General features: G+C 41.7%; 1 protein-coding gene across 1 annotated transcript in view; it reads right to left on the bottom strand.

The window, feature by feature from the left end:
• Positions 1-17,068, bottom strand: part of ANAPC1 (anaphase promoting complex subunit 1) — a gene marked incomplete at its 5' end in the record, with an annotated part of 35,014 nt that extends 17,946 nt beyond the window's left edge. Inside the window, 24 exons of the mRNA XM_009288434.2 lie at positions 1,457-1,635; positions 1,809-1,879; positions 1,984-2,020; positions 2,128-2,206; positions 3,875-4,023; positions 4,957-5,048; positions 6,043-6,308; positions 7,349-7,423; positions 8,257-8,444; positions 8,943-9,003; positions 9,402-9,542; positions 9,876-10,013; positions 10,917-10,982; positions 11,099-11,189; positions 11,654-11,749; positions 12,382-12,591; positions 13,231-13,451; positions 13,968-14,113; positions 14,385-14,458; positions 15,628-15,710; positions 16,094-16,203; positions 16,400-16,451; positions 16,627-16,788; positions 16,946-17,068. Of these exons, the coding sequence (XP_009286709.2) occupies positions 1,457-1,635; positions 1,809-1,879; positions 1,984-2,020; positions 2,128-2,206; positions 3,875-4,023; positions 4,957-5,048; positions 6,043-6,308; positions 7,349-7,423; positions 8,257-8,444; positions 8,943-9,003; positions 9,402-9,542; positions 9,876-10,013; positions 10,917-10,982; positions 11,099-11,189; positions 11,654-11,749; positions 12,382-12,591; positions 13,231-13,451; positions 13,968-14,113; positions 14,385-14,458; positions 15,628-15,710; positions 16,094-16,203; positions 16,400-16,451; positions 16,627-16,788; positions 16,946-17,068 (2,910 nt within the window). The remainder of the gene's footprint in view (positions 1-1,456; positions 1,636-1,808; positions 1,880-1,983; positions 2,021-2,127; positions 2,207-3,874; positions 4,024-4,956; positions 5,049-6,042; positions 6,309-7,348; positions 7,424-8,256; positions 8,445-8,942; positions 9,004-9,401; positions 9,543-9,875; positions 10,014-10,916; positions 10,983-11,098; positions 11,190-11,653; positions 11,750-12,381; positions 12,592-13,230; positions 13,452-13,967; positions 14,114-14,384; positions 14,459-15,627; positions 15,711-16,093; positions 16,204-16,399; positions 16,452-16,626; positions 16,789-16,945) is intronic.
• Positions 17,069-17,075: the final 7 nt, after the last annotated feature.

Below are 17,075 nucleotides of genomic sequence, written 5' to 3'. Positions count from 1 at the left end.
AAAAAAATAACAAGGCAAGAGATGATAAATATTGGTATGATAAATCTAGGAACAAAAAAACCCACACTTCTCTCTAAACTGGTCATTTTTCCTGTTCTATACCTCGGAATTTCAGCACGCTGAAAGATACAGACTTACACAGACTAGATCGAACACAGGGCCTTCCTAAGGCTCACTGGTAACACATGACACCAGGAGGGCAAGTAAATTAACAGCTGATGAATGAAACCCAATTTCTTCTGATAAATACGCACTAAATCTCAATACATAACTGCACCACCCATATAGCCAGCGTCCGTTTTGAAACAGGAAACTCCACCCTGCCCTCCTGAGAAATGACAAACAATTTGGTGTTTGAAGATCACTTTATCCTTTTAAGGTAACATATATTCGAGGCATTGTTATAAAGTAAGTGATAAAATCAAATTTATCATCATTTTAAGATTCAGTACTGTTACCGTTGGGCAAAACTTCACCAGCAAAAAATAAAATGGATTTTTAATGAATGGTGGGACATCAGATTTGGACATATAGTTCATTTACTTTTCTGCTAAATGAACTTTTAAAAAAAATAATTTTTTTGATATGTAGTTAGTCATGAAGCCTCTGTTACAAAAAGTCAGAATAATTTTAATATCACTTTCAAAGCTAAGACAGCAAAAAGGATCTTGACCAAGAGGTACTTGAGACTGAGTCCCTCTTCCTGACTTCTGAAAAGGCTACAGACAATCTCTCTGCTACTATTAAGTGCTTTTATGCATGCCCCTAGCCAGCTTTCAAGAAGAGTTTTGGCTTCCAGAGTGTCTTCAACAAAAGACACGTAAGTGAGCTACAACTCTGTGGGAATCACTAGCATCTTACAATCAGAAGAAAATGTTTAAAAGAAAAACACCACACTTTTTTTTCCACTTTGCTTCAGGATACAAAGAACTAAACGCTTTTTGAGGAAAAAAAAAAGTATATAAAAAGCGTCTTTCAGAAAGCAATCCGGTTCTTCCAGAGGAGAGGGAGATGCCAGCTATGCCAACCCAAGAAGGAGCCAGACTGACAAATACCCACTTCCTTCTCCCTGGGCCACTGCTGTTTTGATGGCAGTCTCCAGATGGAGTACCAAAACCTCTCTAACACCTCTCAAAGGTGCAGCCATTTTGGAGATGAGGAGGACTTACAGAGGCAATCAAATAGCTCTGTAGGCAAAACTTTTGAGGACCATGCCTGAATTAAGTTTAAAATCTGTTTTATGTTGACAGTTTCCACAGCTATGCATGTACTCTTCCTGTGCCGGATGCTGGTTTTTATACTGAAACCCTCGTATGCGTGTAAACCCTGTGCTGCCCTCAATCTTGAATTCTGCACCTTCTGATGCCCTGAGCAGCAGCAGATGGTGGGGAAGTTTCTGAACAGAGTGCTCTGCCCAATACCCAATACCGTGAAATCCATTTATGCCCATACTCACAGATTTACCCTTTTGCAGGTTCCCTTCACACGCCTGTTTGGACAGATCCTGGCGCCCAATCAAGAGACAAACTGCTTCTGGCCAGTCTGAGGCAGGCTGCTCTCGGCAATAATATATTGCATCTCTAATAGGAAGAGCTACACCAAAGGGGAGAGACTCCAGATCTCTTAAGGTGAAACCTTAAAATTAATGAGGAAAAAAAATAAACTGTTTTATCGAAACTAGATAAAGTGTATTTCCTATTAGGCAAGCACAAGACTTAGTAATATCATATTACTAAGTAATATGTAAATAGTAAAATCATATTACTTATGATTTTACCGCTTAGCACAACGATAAAAGCTGCTCTTACCAACATTAGTCATCCAAATAACTAACTTTTCAGCCAGGCTGGAAACAGATGTGCTGTGTCTGAAACTGCATCTGTAAAATAAAGGGAAATAAAGGAGAAGCCAATAAAAGCTAGTCCAAAACTCAGCAGAGTCAAAAACTCAAAGAGTTTAAAATAATACTAAAAAACCCCATACCGATAGTCATCCTGTTCTGTTTGCTGTTTTCGTTGTCCTAGGAAAGACAAGGCCACATTACTTCCACATTCTCCAAGCAAAAGGACAGCACATAACAAGCACAAGGCACTAGGAGATACTATGATGGCATCAAAGCATCATTACCTGATGTAATCTTGTACAAATAATGGGAGGCTTCGTTAGATACAGCGCTCTCATCACCAAGTATATACAGAGCCACACTCTGGACAGGAAAGAGACACCATAATACAAAGTCACTTAGTGTGCAGCTATTGCTGTACTGCCTATCAAAACAGGCAGAAATAACTTTAGTAACTTAAACACTGGGCAGGTTTATTACAAAAACATTGTTAGTAAAAGGAGATTGAAACAACAGAAGCAAGAACAAACTCTTACGCTTTAGATTTCTATCTTGAAGTTTGGAAAAAATAAATCCTGAAACAATTAACTCAATTTTCCCTGATAATTGTTTCAAAGGTAAAAAGAGAAAGATCTTCTAAAGAGAAAAACATGTTCCTAGTATATTTCCCATGTTTCTCACATTTCATTTAATTTCTCTTGCAAAACACACACACATCTTCTACAGACACCATTTTTCACTCAGTTTTCTCCACATCTTGAATATTGGCTACTTTGTGAAGGCTCCGAGTGAAGAGTTGTTCCCCGTGCAAAGCAGGGTCCACTTCAGCTATCAAAGTGATCTGTCACCCTATTCACTTTTTGATACTGAGAGACAAGCTGGCAGGGCAAAAGCAAAAATCACAGGTAAAAGTCTTTTGTGTTTTTCATTAAGATCTTCTGATAAGATACACTGCCAACATGCCAGCTCTGACCTCCGTATAGGCAAGTCACGCAGAGGTAGGAGAAAAGACAGAGCTGGATGGACAGTCACAGGTGACAGCACGAGGGAAAGGCTACAGTTCTTCAGAGCTTGAATGCGGAGGCAAGTTTTAAGCAAAAGCATCAGCACTTTAAACAGTCTCAGCACTGCTCCTTCAACCCTCCACACTCTGAAGCAGAGGACAGGCTGACTCCTGGCAGCTCAAATCAGAGACTCCGCAACTAATCTTGGTCACTTGGGTCAGAGCAGAGTCTCTCCTCCCTGTTTTTCTCTTCATCCACCTCAGGCTCAACACCTCTGCTCCAAACCCTGTGTTGGCAGGTTTTCTCCATAAACGCTTTGTGAATAAGTGAGCAAGGCTGACCAAGAGGTAACATCAGCGCTTATAACTACTCATGAGACTAAATATTTATGCTGATACATGCCCAAGAAGAAAGCCGGGAAATTCTCACTCACAAAATACAGTTAACTTTGAGTTACATTATTACTTTGCACATGCCACTACTGCAAACCACAAAAAAAAACATAAGCAGTGAAGCATAGGCTACTCACTCTGCACTCACGAGCTCTCCTTCCCAACCTCAAATACCTCCTCCCACCTGCTAAAACCCATCTACACACTTCAGTAATATTGAAGTAATAAAAGAGAAGATGGGACTCGCAGGGATTTCTCTGCTAAACACATATTATTCCCGCTGTGGTGAGGCTGACACCACACAGTTTACTATATCGCAGGGGATACTCATGAGAACTTCATGCAGACAGATGAGGTCTACTTAGTACAGAGCAGCAACACTTGGAGATGCTTAAGTCTCCAAATAGTACAGCTACAGCTGAGTGAGTTATCACAGGCTCAATACCCCTCCAGTATGGCTACTGCCCTGCTTCAGCATGCCCCCGTTGCTCCACACAGTACGGTTAAACCCTCTGTTATTCAACTTCCCACTGGGGACACTTCACTTGCAGGAAATTAAGCAGCTGGGGCAAACCCTGGCCACAGTGCTGCTGTGCTGACAGAATAAAACACATCCTTTTTGCCAAAGTACGTACCAGTACTACCAGTTTGCTCCTTTCACAGATTCCTGGTAAGTAAGGATAAGGCTGCACTCTTTCTCCCTTCAGACAGGAACTCAGCCACTGAAAGATACTCGGAGGCTCAGCAGAAAAAAATGAGGGATGGTGCATGAAACCTGTTTGGACTTAATCATATGAACAGCAATGACATTGAGTCCCTGGCAAATGCACAAAAAGTTCTCCACTATTCCCAAAGCAAGCCCTACAGTACATCTTTTAACAACAAAAATATAGTATTTCCCCAAAATGTTACAGACCACATCTCCCTTCTGTTAGATGGAAGTTTATAGCTAGACAGTAATGACAACTTGAAACACCTACCTGTCTTTCAAGAACAAAAACTATCTCAGCCCACGGTGAAAAAGAATAAGTATAACAAGTAATTCTCAAAGACCTCACTGGAGCAGTCTTGTAATTCAACAACATTAAATTGCTTAAGTGAGAGGACAACCTAACTATCACCTCTTCGCCTTCCCTGTCCACCAACATGAGTAGCAAAGCCTGAGCGATGCTATGAGATTTTTTTCTTCTCTGTCAGGAGAAACAGTAGCTATTCTTACACGACCACTAAATTTCAGCTGGTAGGACACTAAACAGGTGCACAGACAATATATGACCTTATTTTAAGTTTTGTGGTTTTAGCTCTGATTTAGTTTTTATGAACCATAAACTGAAAGCCTGCCAGCCTAGCAATACTTCCACAAGAGAGGCACATCTCACTACCAGGCTTTTCCACAGTTGCCTGCTAAGATTTCTCAGCCAGCCTGAGCTGGGAGTTTGCCAAGACGAAACCATCATTCCCTCCCAAGGCCTTGTCCTGTGGAGTGTCCCAGGAGGCACCAGCTCATGACTGTATTATGCTAATTTCGCCCCAGTCGTCTTAGGAGGCTATTAAAAACAAAGGAACAAGGCAACCTCAGCACTATGAGCACAGTTTTGCATATTGGGATTAAGTCCTAACCAGCTTTAAAGGGAACAGTTACCAACATGCTCAGTATTAGAGACAGTTTACACATCATTATCACTGAATATTCAGCTTTGCAAAGCCTTAAACTCACCTTGATCAATTACGCAAGTCTGTCTGGAGGTTTTTACAAGGGCTGGATAGTCTCTATAGTAATAATCTATATAAGCTTCAAGTTTTAAGTCCCTAGAATGAGAGAGGTGAATCACATTAGAGAGGAAAAATACCACTCCGCTTTCCTGCATTTCTGTGACATTTTCTGTTGAGTTTTTTTAATGTTTGTGTAAGCACTAGATACAAGGAGAGAAGTTCTGACTTCCTGAACTAAGACCTCTCATGGGCACCGCCCATTCCCTAAGCAGTGAATCCGTATGTTTAATTTTCCCCCAGCGCATTTCTCTTCAGCTGTCATTCTGCTTTGTCCCACACCTCCACCACTGCCTAAGGTGTGACCACTGTCGCTACAGTTTCCTCCAAATTCCAGTTGTTAAAGCTAGATAACCTGCTGGGTTATCTGCAAGACATGAATGCATACAACAGCTGCCAGCCTCAAAAGACACACAGTCTTTCATTTCAGACTTGCTTCTTGTTGGCATGATAGAATAGAGGACAGGCCAACCTTTTCAGCACTAGGGACTGGATGCCGCTTCTGGGAACCATTTAGCCAGCCAGCTATAGTAGGTGTTGTTGGGGAAGAATCTATAGCCGTAGAAAAAGTTTGGTAGAAATAGCAAATACAACTCAGGGAGACATTACTGGGCCTTTTACTTAAACACCTACCTGTATCTATCTATCTATATGCATGCAATGCAACTTGAAGGTGGTTGTGGAAGACATGAAGGCGCAGGCACTGGCTGCGGGTGAAGATGCCACAACAAACAAGAATATTCGACAGATCTCATGAGCTGAGCTGTGACAATACAGTAGAAAAAACACGAGCTGCAGCATCTAAGATTTGTGAATCTCACTGATGTTGGGAAGTGGCCAGAACCATATAAGAGATTTGCTACAGCAAATATCTTTAAGCACAATAAGGTTTTAAACATTCATTTGTTTTCTTCAAATACATGAAAAGTCTGCTCCACTGGGCAATCCCCAAATTCCCCATAAAAACAATACACACCCATCATCAAGAGACGCTGCATGATATATAATATCTGCATTTGTCAGTTGGGCATACCTGGCCAGCTGAATCAGAAGAACAACAAGCGAACGAATTCCTTCTCCCATCAGACTATTCAGTTTGAGCTCCTCATAGATGAGATGAAGAACAAAGAAAATAGCAGGAATATGGGTGAAAAGGAGGGTTGAGGAATCCAAACTAAGGCTCTGTGAAAAGTCATCCTTTGGAGCCAAAACTTCCAGAGGGTCCAGTCGCAAAGCTTTGGCAACAGGATGAGACTCAAAATTCCTGTGGTAATCAGAGCTCAAGAGATATTCCCAGTCCTAGACCAAACAAACAGGAAAGAGAGGCAGAGGTTCCACAGTGAACATAACCTTCCAGCAAGAGAACTCCAAAGCACTGTTACAGAGGAGGTTTCTTCCCCATAAACCAATACAAATGTGATTGTTGTATGGTAAATGTGCTGCACAAACCCTGCAAGCCACAGAAATTCAAATATTCTGTTTATTGTCCCCCCCCCCCCCCCCCCCCCCCGTTGTGCATAAAAGAATCAAAGCCTTATATTTAAGAGAACAAGACAAAAGAAAGCCAAGAGTGCCTTCTTTGCACCAATATTCTGTGCATGAGACCTCACTGGATATTTATGCAATTCACCTAGTGCTCCCAGCCTTCTTTGTACCTCCCCTGCCACAGCACATCAGGCATTAGATCCTGACCTTTGTTCCACGTAGACTGTAGTCCGTAACCCTGTGGGCTCACTGAGCTGTCAACCCACAAAAAAGCTAATAGCACGACTGGACCACCACAGCTTCTAAGCCTCTTATGACGGGATGATAGTAAGCCTCATCCACTTTACTGTTCGACCATGTGAAAACTTCCTATTCCTGTCTAGGCAAAACCCAGTGAATCAGTCTTAAACACTCCACTAAATTTGGTGAAAATCAGCGCATTCAGTGAAGTACATAATTTGATGCTCCTAACTTGCTAAAGGTGCTGAGTAGCCATGGGAGTGAGACAACTTCATTTTAAAGGGATGAAGCATCTAGGAGAGATCTGACATCGTCAGGAGACTATCTGGGACTGCTTTGTGATCCATATTAAATTCATTCGTGAGTCCAACCTACTTCTCTAGAAGTGAGAACCCTAACAAGCAAGGTCACATGATGCAGCCACTGCACAAGGCAAAATAACTTTTCTTCCCCCAAAGGCTTGTAATCTCAGTTGAGCTTAGATGAAAGGTACTACTCAGAGGGTGTTTCCTCCGGTTTGCCTTAAAAAAAACCAACCAAAAAAAAAAAACCAACCCCAAACTGACCAAACAACCCCCCAAGGCTCTTATTTGTAAGGGAAAACCATTTCTTACTTCATCTGACCCTGTTTCTGATGGTCTAGCCTTCTTTGGAGCAATAACTGGTGAAAGTGATCCTTCAAAATCAAGCTGCAAGAAATAAAAAGATCAGAAGTAGCTCAGTATTGAAATTCCCAAGGTCGCATAAGTGAATCAGCAATCATATCTGAATTCAAACCAAGCATTACACGACATTGCTTTAGGTACTTCTATACTTTGCTTTCATATAAAACATACGGCAATTAGATTTTTCTACACACGGCTAGTTATTCTAGTGTACGGTGCATGATTTCACAGTTTGACTGCCTAACATCTGGTATTTACTAGGACATAGGAAATACCGTGGATGAGCTAATGCTAGTAATGTAGATACACCGTAATTGCTTTCATTTCATTTGTACGCATATCCTTGCTGTTGGTTTTTTTTCCTGCAAGTACTGCAAACGTACTTGCTAGCAGGAAACCCACTCACAGAAAACTCCAAATACATTCAGTAAAATAGTTGGGAAAAAAAATAGAACTTTAAACATTGTAATTCAAAAACTACACGGAAAATCTTCTTTAGCAAATGGGAATCCGAGTTGTGATCTGCGTTTCTAGTGAAAACAGGTTTAATACGGATTAGGTGAATCAAATCCTTAATGCATCAGTGTTAGTCATGGAATGGAGTAGAATCTTCATAATCTATTTAATTTGACCAAGACAGTTGGTGGTAAGTACCTTATAAATATATTTCGTGATAAACAGAGACTAAAGTGTACACCTGAAATTTAGAAATGTAGAATTGATTTGATGGCATCTTGTGATTTAAGAGAAGATACAATCTATTTCTGACTTCAGTGTCTCTCTAACCATTTTGAACCTTGAACAATTATCAGTAGCATTAATGTAAGCTAGGAAAACAAACATATGAGATTGCTTACATTACGCGTCCAGGACAGTCTCTCTGTGTTGTAACCCATCATATTCATGAGACATGTTACAAATAAATTCCATTCTGAGTGATAGCTTGGTCCTCCTGGAGCATTATAAGCATTGTACCACTTGACAAGCATCTGTACCGCTACCTCCTTGGGCAGGATAGCTTTGACACCTTGCAGACATCTTTTCACTGTTGGAAAAGAAGAAAAGAGTGTGTTTTCCATCTTACCTCCCTGGTACTTCTTCCAATTAGTGCTATAAATCTCAACAGTTCTTGGCAATAAAAGCCGCACCACACAACCTCCAACAGCTGTTCCTTTAGTTCAGGTTGAGCACAGCCCCTCTAATTCACCACACAAAGGGGAAAAAAAAAGTTCCTTTTTGCTCATTACCGAAACGAGCTTTTGTCTGAACTGCCATCTCAGCCCTTCCTCAAGCAATAATATACACAATAGTAGAGAGCAAAGCAACCTAAAGAACAAAGGACGTTCTAAGAGTGCAGCGGGTGAAGCACTGAAAGCATGCTAGAGCACGCCTAAATAAATGGTAGCAGCTCTAGAAGGTAAGTTAATAGAGCTTGGAATAGACTGTAATGATTCAGTACCACATAAGCTATGCATAAACTACTTCAAAAATGAACCCTCAAAAATTATGGAACACATTTCCTGTGATGGTCTCTGACTCATACCTAGTTCTGAAGTGGCAATTTCAGGAATTGTAATCCGAACCATCGTATTATTGCTGAGTTCCTGAAAAAATAAAAATTAAAAAAAGGTAAGAGTCAAATTATGAAATGCATCTTTAACTAAAGCCAGGGTCCTTTTCCATCAACTAAGAACTCATTTCTATATTAAGCATATTCCTAATTCTTGGCTATTTGCTACACTAAAGATTTGCAACCTCAAACGCTAGCTCCATGAAACACTTGAAATGGATCCTGAGCTGAATCACTTGAGGGAATCAATTAAATTCTGTGACTTCAAGGGTATTCTACAGAGAGAAAAATGTGGAGCCACCAACACAGGTGTGACATTTTGCTGTTGGTCAGGAGCTGCTAGCAACGTCTTACTATGCAGTAGAAGTAAACTTGATCCTCACTGTGCTTTGCTAACAAAAGTGTTGACTCAAATTACAGGATAATACCTACTAAAGTTACTCTGTTGTGGACAGGATCTCTCAGAGCGTGAATGAATGTCCCAAGCTGCTGAAAAGTACAGTCTTCAACGTAAGTTGAGTCGTGAAGTTTGGAAGAATCTCTTAGCTCTGGAACTGGTGACAAAAGCACACCCTGAAAAGTGGTAAAAATGATCACTTAGAATTGTTGAAATAAGAGAATGAGCGACAGACAGCTAAAATTGCCATTTTTAATGTACTAATAAGTATTTTGAAAACAACTACAAGTCTTTCCAATCTCTGCCTCAGAAGTTTTACAAAAATCATAAATAAATAGGGCAGCACTAAATAGATCTTCTTTAAACACTGTTTATTCAGGGGACTTACAGAAGGGAAAAAAAAAAAAAAAGATTTAGCTCCAAAAGATACTTGAAAGTTAAAAATCAACCAATCATTTGAAGCTGTTACAACTAAACCCTTTCCAAGGCGGGACTTCCTTTCTTCTTACCTCTTCTAGGGGCCCCAGATGCTTATTCAAAGGCTTGGATGGAGTGCTGACACTATCCAAGGGAGTACTTGGCCGAGGCATTTGGTTGGACATTGTCAGGGATGGAGCAGGCAGTCCGGGAATAAAAACCTTCCCCACCTTTTTGTGAACAATATATAGGAAAACAAATAGTTGGTTTAATGCCTGTGCTTCCACAAGCTTGTTTACATATACAGACATTATCAGATTTTAACATCTTAAAGCAAAAGTTTTAAGAAAAGTGGCCATGTACTTAAACTAAAGTCTCTGAAGAGAAGATTAAAGATTACTTCATGTAATTACTTTCTTCAGATGATGACACCGAAAAAACTACCATATATGGTCAGTATAGTACATTATCGCTACAGGTCTACTCCCACTAAAAGTTCTAGCAGGGCTTCACTGAGAAAGCTCTACTTTCAGAAAGTATATATTTTTTTTTAATATACATACATATATATGTGTGTGTATATATACACACATGCACACAAATGTGTGTACACACACACGTACGTACAAATTGCACTGTCCAAGGTTTCTGCATATCTCTACAGAATTTAAGAAAAAGTTTTAATTATTTTGGATGAATCATGTCCATCCTAATAACAGCCCTTTGTAAAACAAAATAATTTGACATCTAAAAGTATCTGGCATGCTACAGAGAAGTTTGAAAGTTTTTTGTTCAGGAACAATTCTTGTGTTCCATATTCTTGAAGTTTTCTTTCTTTGAAAGCATTTTATCACTTTAGTATTTTACTATCACTGAAAATAAGCTCAAGAGATTATTTAAGCGTACCACAAGGTACCACTGATTCTTCAGAACTGCCTTTCCAGCACGGCACATAAACTACACTTGGTACGTGGGCACAGCCACCTTCCCAAGCAAGTCCCAAGCAAGCAGCAGTCTACAATAGCTTAAAACGATACCTTGTGAGGTATGACGCACACAGGATCCCTCCGTACAGCCCAGCTTGTAACCAAGGATTCAAACATTTATTTTGGGATAGAAAAACTGTTACTCACCCGAACCACTCCAGAATAAAGCACTAGATTTCCACTGCCTTCCAGAACCAGCAGTGTATCGATGCCCTGTAAGAATCAAGCAGCATATTCAGCTTCTTGTATTTAAGTAAGAAGACAACAGCTGGACAAGAAGTGACAAAGCAGGATACTCCACAGTTAATAGTCCATACAGAGGTACCTACCTGCACTGGAGCTGCATCCTTTGCTTGAATATTGGTAACAGAACCAAAGATCAGCTGCGACTTATCGTTGCTCTCTTGAAATTTTACACACCTAGAGATTTGAGAAAACAACAGGAAACATAAAAGGACTGTCCTATCTGCTGTTACAGAAAGAAGACAGAAAATAAGAACCGTGTTGCATGGTGCAGTTACTTTTATTGTGGTATACCTGGTTCCTTCCTCCTTCCTTTGCTTGTTTTGCCCTGCTAGTCAACTTATTTTTACTGTGCTAGTCTAATTAAAACCCCCAATGTACTTCTAAAGGGTAAAAGATGATGATAAATAAGAATACCATTCAAATTACAGTGAATGTTCTCTCACAACTTCAGTTTTATTTAAATAGCCCAAATCATCTATGCCACCACATGTCATACAAGAGCCAGTGACGTATCACATGTTGTCATAACAGATTCCACTAGCTGGAGGAATAAGTATGTTAAAACCCATATCTAGCCGGTAATTTCTAGAGTGCTCCTCTTTGTTCATCCCTATCTATCCCAAGATAGGGATGCTCACCGCAGTTGGAGCTGGGATTCCACTAAAAAGCACAAGAACTTCTGCCCACAAAGGTCAGTGGTAATAAACACTTTTGATGCTTGGGAATTCTTCTCTCTGTAAAAGAGACACAATGATCAGCACACTGTTTGGTCTACTATAAAAATTTTAATGAAGGAAAACACAGTGTCCACAAGCTGTAGGGTCACACTGGACTTCAGTTAGCAGTGCATCGAGTTGCCAGAACGCACCAGTCTCAGTTTGAGTCATTACTCTTAAAACTCAAGATTGGAGTGCTAGAAAATCACATTCCCCACTTTTCGGCATGCAGAGCACATGCTACTTGGCTTTGTTCTCCTGTTCAGTCTTAGGGCTTAAGCTGTGGTTTGCCCCTTTTGACGGTAACAGAGAAAGAGAGACTCCCCCTAGGAGATCAGAAAAACCCCAAAGCAATGACCAGGTTAGAACCTACTTTGCTTTAGAGATCTCATGAAACCATTGTCCCCGCTCAGAGGGCCATGGATAACACAAGAGGCAAAACTGTTCCAAGAGCCTAATTCTCTTTTGAAGGGAGTTAGACGCTTAGTGAGCATCATTTTTCAAAAAAATTAGAAGTACAAGTCCACGAAATCTACTTTAAGGTGGCACCATTTGCAGAAAACACATACTAAAATAAGCTGTCATTTTACTTTATTTCCCCCCCGCAATGGAAATCCAGAATTTCTCATATCCCAACACAAGCACCTAACCTCATGTTTGTGACGGTTTCTGTCCACAGGTGATCTATACACAGCTCGGGAATAATTGGTTCAGTTTCTGGTATAAGGAAGGAATCACTGGAAGTGCTGTTTGGCGAATGGGTAATACTGTGCCTCTTCGGTGACTGAGCATTACTGGAAAAGTTGAACCTCTGCACTCCTGAGAAAGAATGCACTCCCAGGGCAGGGGAATGAGAGCGGCTGCAAGCAAAGACATAAGACACTACTGAAGAGTGGATTTTCAAAATCAGGTACAGAATCCCAGGGAGCTCATACACTGGTAGAGACTTCAAAAACAAACCAAAACCACCTTAAACCAGTAGCTAGTTCAGTATTAAGTTTCCTTTAGCAATACACCCCAGCATAGGAAAATAATTATCTAATTAATTTCCAATCATCTCTGTCAGAATCCAACAGATAAGATTTCAAAAGAAAGAAAACCAACATTTTAAGTTGCGTGGTCCATTCCATCAAAAATCTCTCCCAACCTGTTCCCTCTGAATATGTCTTTCTTCAGAAAAGCTAACCGAAAACACTCCTGGGACTCAAGACCTGCAGACAGCTCTCGACTCCACTACAGACTGGCTGTGTGATGACAGAACAGCCTCCTTGGCTCTTGCACACCAGTTACCCTCCTGTGCTATAGGGATAATAGCACACCAAGTGTCACAAGGGCATTCCAAGAGGGCTTTCAGATGCTGTAACAGAGGAGGCACCTGCACCTTAGCTGGACAGACTTGTAACAGTAGAGAAAGACAGGCAGCAATTCCAGATGTGAATCCTATTCCATAGCTCGTATTCTTTGGTATCGTCTGTCTATGCATCATGTTCAGCACCCACCTCAAAGCAGCCATGTTGGAGATAGACGGCGAGCGGGACTGCATGCTGGGCGACGACACTGATCTGCTCTGGCTGTGGATAGACGAATAGTTCTGGAAAGGGGAGCCCACAGGAGAGTCTCCTTTTGAGAGGCTTCTGAGATGAGCAGTCAAAGAGCTGCTAGTGGCCACGTGCTGCGGTGTGCCCATCTGCTCCGAGAACTTCAGCACCATGTTCTGCTCCTGGGAGAGAAAACAGAGCTGTCTATGCACAAACAGCACATGGGCAGTAACAGCCAGGAAGACACTCAAATAGCTTGTTTCATCAGTTCGGTGTTAAAAATTTATGCCTAGGTAGATGCTCAGCCTAAGAAGTTATTCCTGCCAACCATGCTGTCTCACTCCCAGCACAGAAACTATTCCTATGGTTTTCAGGCACTAAGTTGTTTGTCACTTTTCTTACAGAACACAACACTTTAAGCAGAGTCAAAACCTTCTAGTACAATATATGGAATATCACGATAAGCACAGTATACTTCGTGACCATCACCATCATGTGATCTCCCTGACTGTGGTACAGGCAAATACATGAAAGAAACTATTAAAAAAAAAAAAACCCCACACCAAACAAACATCTTACTCTCTTATAAATAAAATGAATTGCAAGTACCAGGCATTTCTAACGCACACAGCCATAAGGGCATGTAAACACACACAAAGATTTTTGATAATGATGTTTAGTCAACAACGAATTTGTACCTCTGGCTTTACTCTCCGAAGAGCCCAAACAGTATGTAAGCTCTGCACAGTATCATAGGTCATCACAATGGAAGGTTCAGCATTGAGAAACACGATCCTCAAGGTGTAATCAGCAACGTACTGCACTCTCGCAGAACCAAACACGCCTGCTAAAGAAGCAGTTAACTTCAGTTAAGGTGAAAGGACCATTTCTACAACAGTGTTATCAGTTACAGGGTTAGCATTTCTCATACCCTCTTTCTTCTGCAACCTAGGTTTCTTTCCTGAACAGTAAGCAGCTAAAACAGTCCACTTCTGAATTCTTGAAAGAGTGATTATTTGCAAATTTTTTAATACAGAAAATGCTCAAGTGACACATTAAGCGTTTGATGCCATACCGATGGACTCCAAGTGAGACATCTAAAGATGTAAACCTACCTCCAGACTTACAGATGAGAGGTGTTATCTCATCTAATGGGTGTAGCATGCTGAACATAGTAGGCAAAGGTTCTCTAGAAAGAAACCAAACAAAGCATGTTCAAAAACCAAATGCTAACAAGCATAATTGTTCTCTCTTGTAGCTGGTACATGTGCTGTGATCCCAAAACAGCTCCTCAGACCTTAACAGATCAGAGCCTGAAATCTAACAGTAGAGACATACATTCCGTTCACAGAAGCTTGTTGGATTAACTGAGCAAAGTTGGACAAAGGCTGGTGTATCAAACAGGATGATTAGGTCTTGCTTTACATCTTCCCAAAGCACTTGAGAATGACCCCACCTGGTGGCCACACGACAGGCTTTGGCTGGCCCCAAGGAACAGAGGTGGCACCAGCCCAGTTTGGAGGAGAATTAGGAAGAGAAAGCCCTTAACCCAGATTCAGCTTAAGAGTTTAGGTTCCACAGCTCCCAGGTCCCAGACAAGCAGACAGCCATCAGGTCATTTGTATCCATCACAGAGCAGCAACCAAGCCACCCATCTGTGGTGGCAGCAGCAAAAGGAAGAATTTTCACGGAAGGCCAGCTTGAGTAGGGTCAATCGCAATTTTTGCAATGTACCCTTTTGAACACTTTTAGGACCTCTATTTCTGATCCCAACTCTTCTGAGGACTAGAGAATCACAAGTGCCTGGAACGGACACGTAAAGCCCAAGAGAGAGCAAGTAGCTGTATTAAAGCTGCTCATCAGCACACTATCCAACTCCTTACTCTGCTTCTCAGCTGTATGCCCAGCCACAGAGCACAGGGTCTACGATCCTCACCAAATAGGTAACGGGATGCTCCATACATTTAAAGCATCCTGCAGCTGAGAGAAAATGTCTCAATGACAATCCCTCAGTGAATCTCCCAGTCATCCATCACAGCCTGGAACCAATTCCCAGGACAAACCTTAATGAAATCAGACTAGTAACACCCATATCGTGCCTCCCATATCCTATTTCCAGGATCACCACTCCCAACTAGTTCTTAACACAATATCAGAGGAATATCATGTATTATCAGTATTCAGCCTCTTCCTGACTATGTATTATCAGTATTCAGCCTCTTCCTGATGTTTCACCTGATTTCACCTGTCTCCATCATGACCAGACAGATCCTTTCATTATTGCTCTTCACTCTTGCACTCCTGTATTAGATTAGCAAACAGTCCATAACGGAACAATCAAAGCCACTCATTACATACCTGGGTGGACTTGGAGGTACTTCATGTGAAGAACTGCTGCGCTCAAATAACAAACCATATTTTGTTGGCCAGACGTTTGCGACCTAGAAAAAATTACAAATGTATTTATGACAAAAAAATTAAGTACTCCCTATATCATGTTTCACGTTTGAGTATCTCATTGTAACAAATACGATGTTTAGGCCTTTTTTTGAGAGAAGGGTAATGCAAATCGGAGCAGGTTCTCAGACTACGAAGCGGTCATACCCGTACTTTCCCACGTCATACAACTGGCTGCCACTACTTCCAGAAGTATTCAATGCCCTGACCACACAGCCGCACTTTCATTAGCTTTGTCGCTTTCACCCACAGAGTGAAGAACTTGGGCAGCCACCACCAGCAGTGCTTTACACACACACCCCCACCCCACCACAGCGTGCAAACAGGTAACCAGCCCCTTTGTGGACAAAAAAAGGACAGCACTTACCTGAAAAGGTAAAGCAGCAATGTAATCCTTTCCCTCTATGCTATGCACATTTATACAGGAATTCTGCAATATGCAGATACATTTCTCTACTATTTCATCACTGTCTGAAACTGGGGGGGAAAAAAAAGAAAAAAGAAACCCACAGTAAAGTTTCTCTCTTTCCTTAGACATCCTCTATACACAAAAGGTAAACTTGAGGGGAGGGGGTGTGGCTGTCTTAATATAGCAAGTCTTGATGACTAAACTTATACCAAGAGAGCTGAACTCAAAACATTGGTTTGGCATTACAGTAAGCAGGAAACTTACCATCAGCTTTTTCAGATTTTTCCTGGGGTATAGTGAAGTCGCACCATAAGGCCTAAAACCAAATACAGTATGATTATTTCTGAAGAACAAGCTGATGCTACCACACAATCTCATCTTTCCGTATTTCCCCAAATAACCCCACCCCAGAACACTGTTTGAAAACTGTCAGTGAGCATTTTTTAGCTAACGTGCATTCATTCAGTCGCCACCTCTCCGCGTTTTCATACCTGCAGAACAGGGCTGTCGACAGTGAAAGCTTTATAAACGGTAGACGCTTGGTTTTTACTTCCTTTGCTCCAGATGACCATATTGCTGGCCACATACAGCTCTTCATCATAGTCCACCTCTTCCCCGACATCACCGACGCCTTTCCTCAACTGCCAACTTTCCTGAAAACCAAGATTTTTTTTTAAGGAAAAGTTACAAGACCTGCCTGCCTTTTGCCCCCCCCCCAGCCGGTAATCGCTCAGCGGTCAACGGCGTCGCCAATGCGTTTAGGAAGTCCGAAAGCCAGGCCGCGGCCCCCGCGCCCTCGCCGCCTCGTACCCGCTGCCGCTCGTGGATCGTCACCTCGCGGAGGGACCCCACCAGGCCAGCCGCCCCGTCGGAGGAGCAGAGCTCGGAGGCGGGCTGCAGCCGCCGCAGCTGGAGGGGGAGGGCGCGGGGGGGGCGCCGG

This window comes from Aptenodytes forsteri, unplaced genomic scaffold, assembly GCF_000699145.1.
Source record: "Aptenodytes forsteri isolate BGI_AS27 unplaced genomic scaffold, ASM69914v1 Scaffold185, whole genome shotgun sequence".
NCBI classification, from domain to species: Eukaryota; Metazoa; Chordata; class Aves; order Sphenisciformes; family Spheniscidae; genus Aptenodytes; species Aptenodytes forsteri.
Note: the sequence above shows the minus strand (reverse complement) of the source record. Positions and strands in the feature narration are given on the sequence as shown.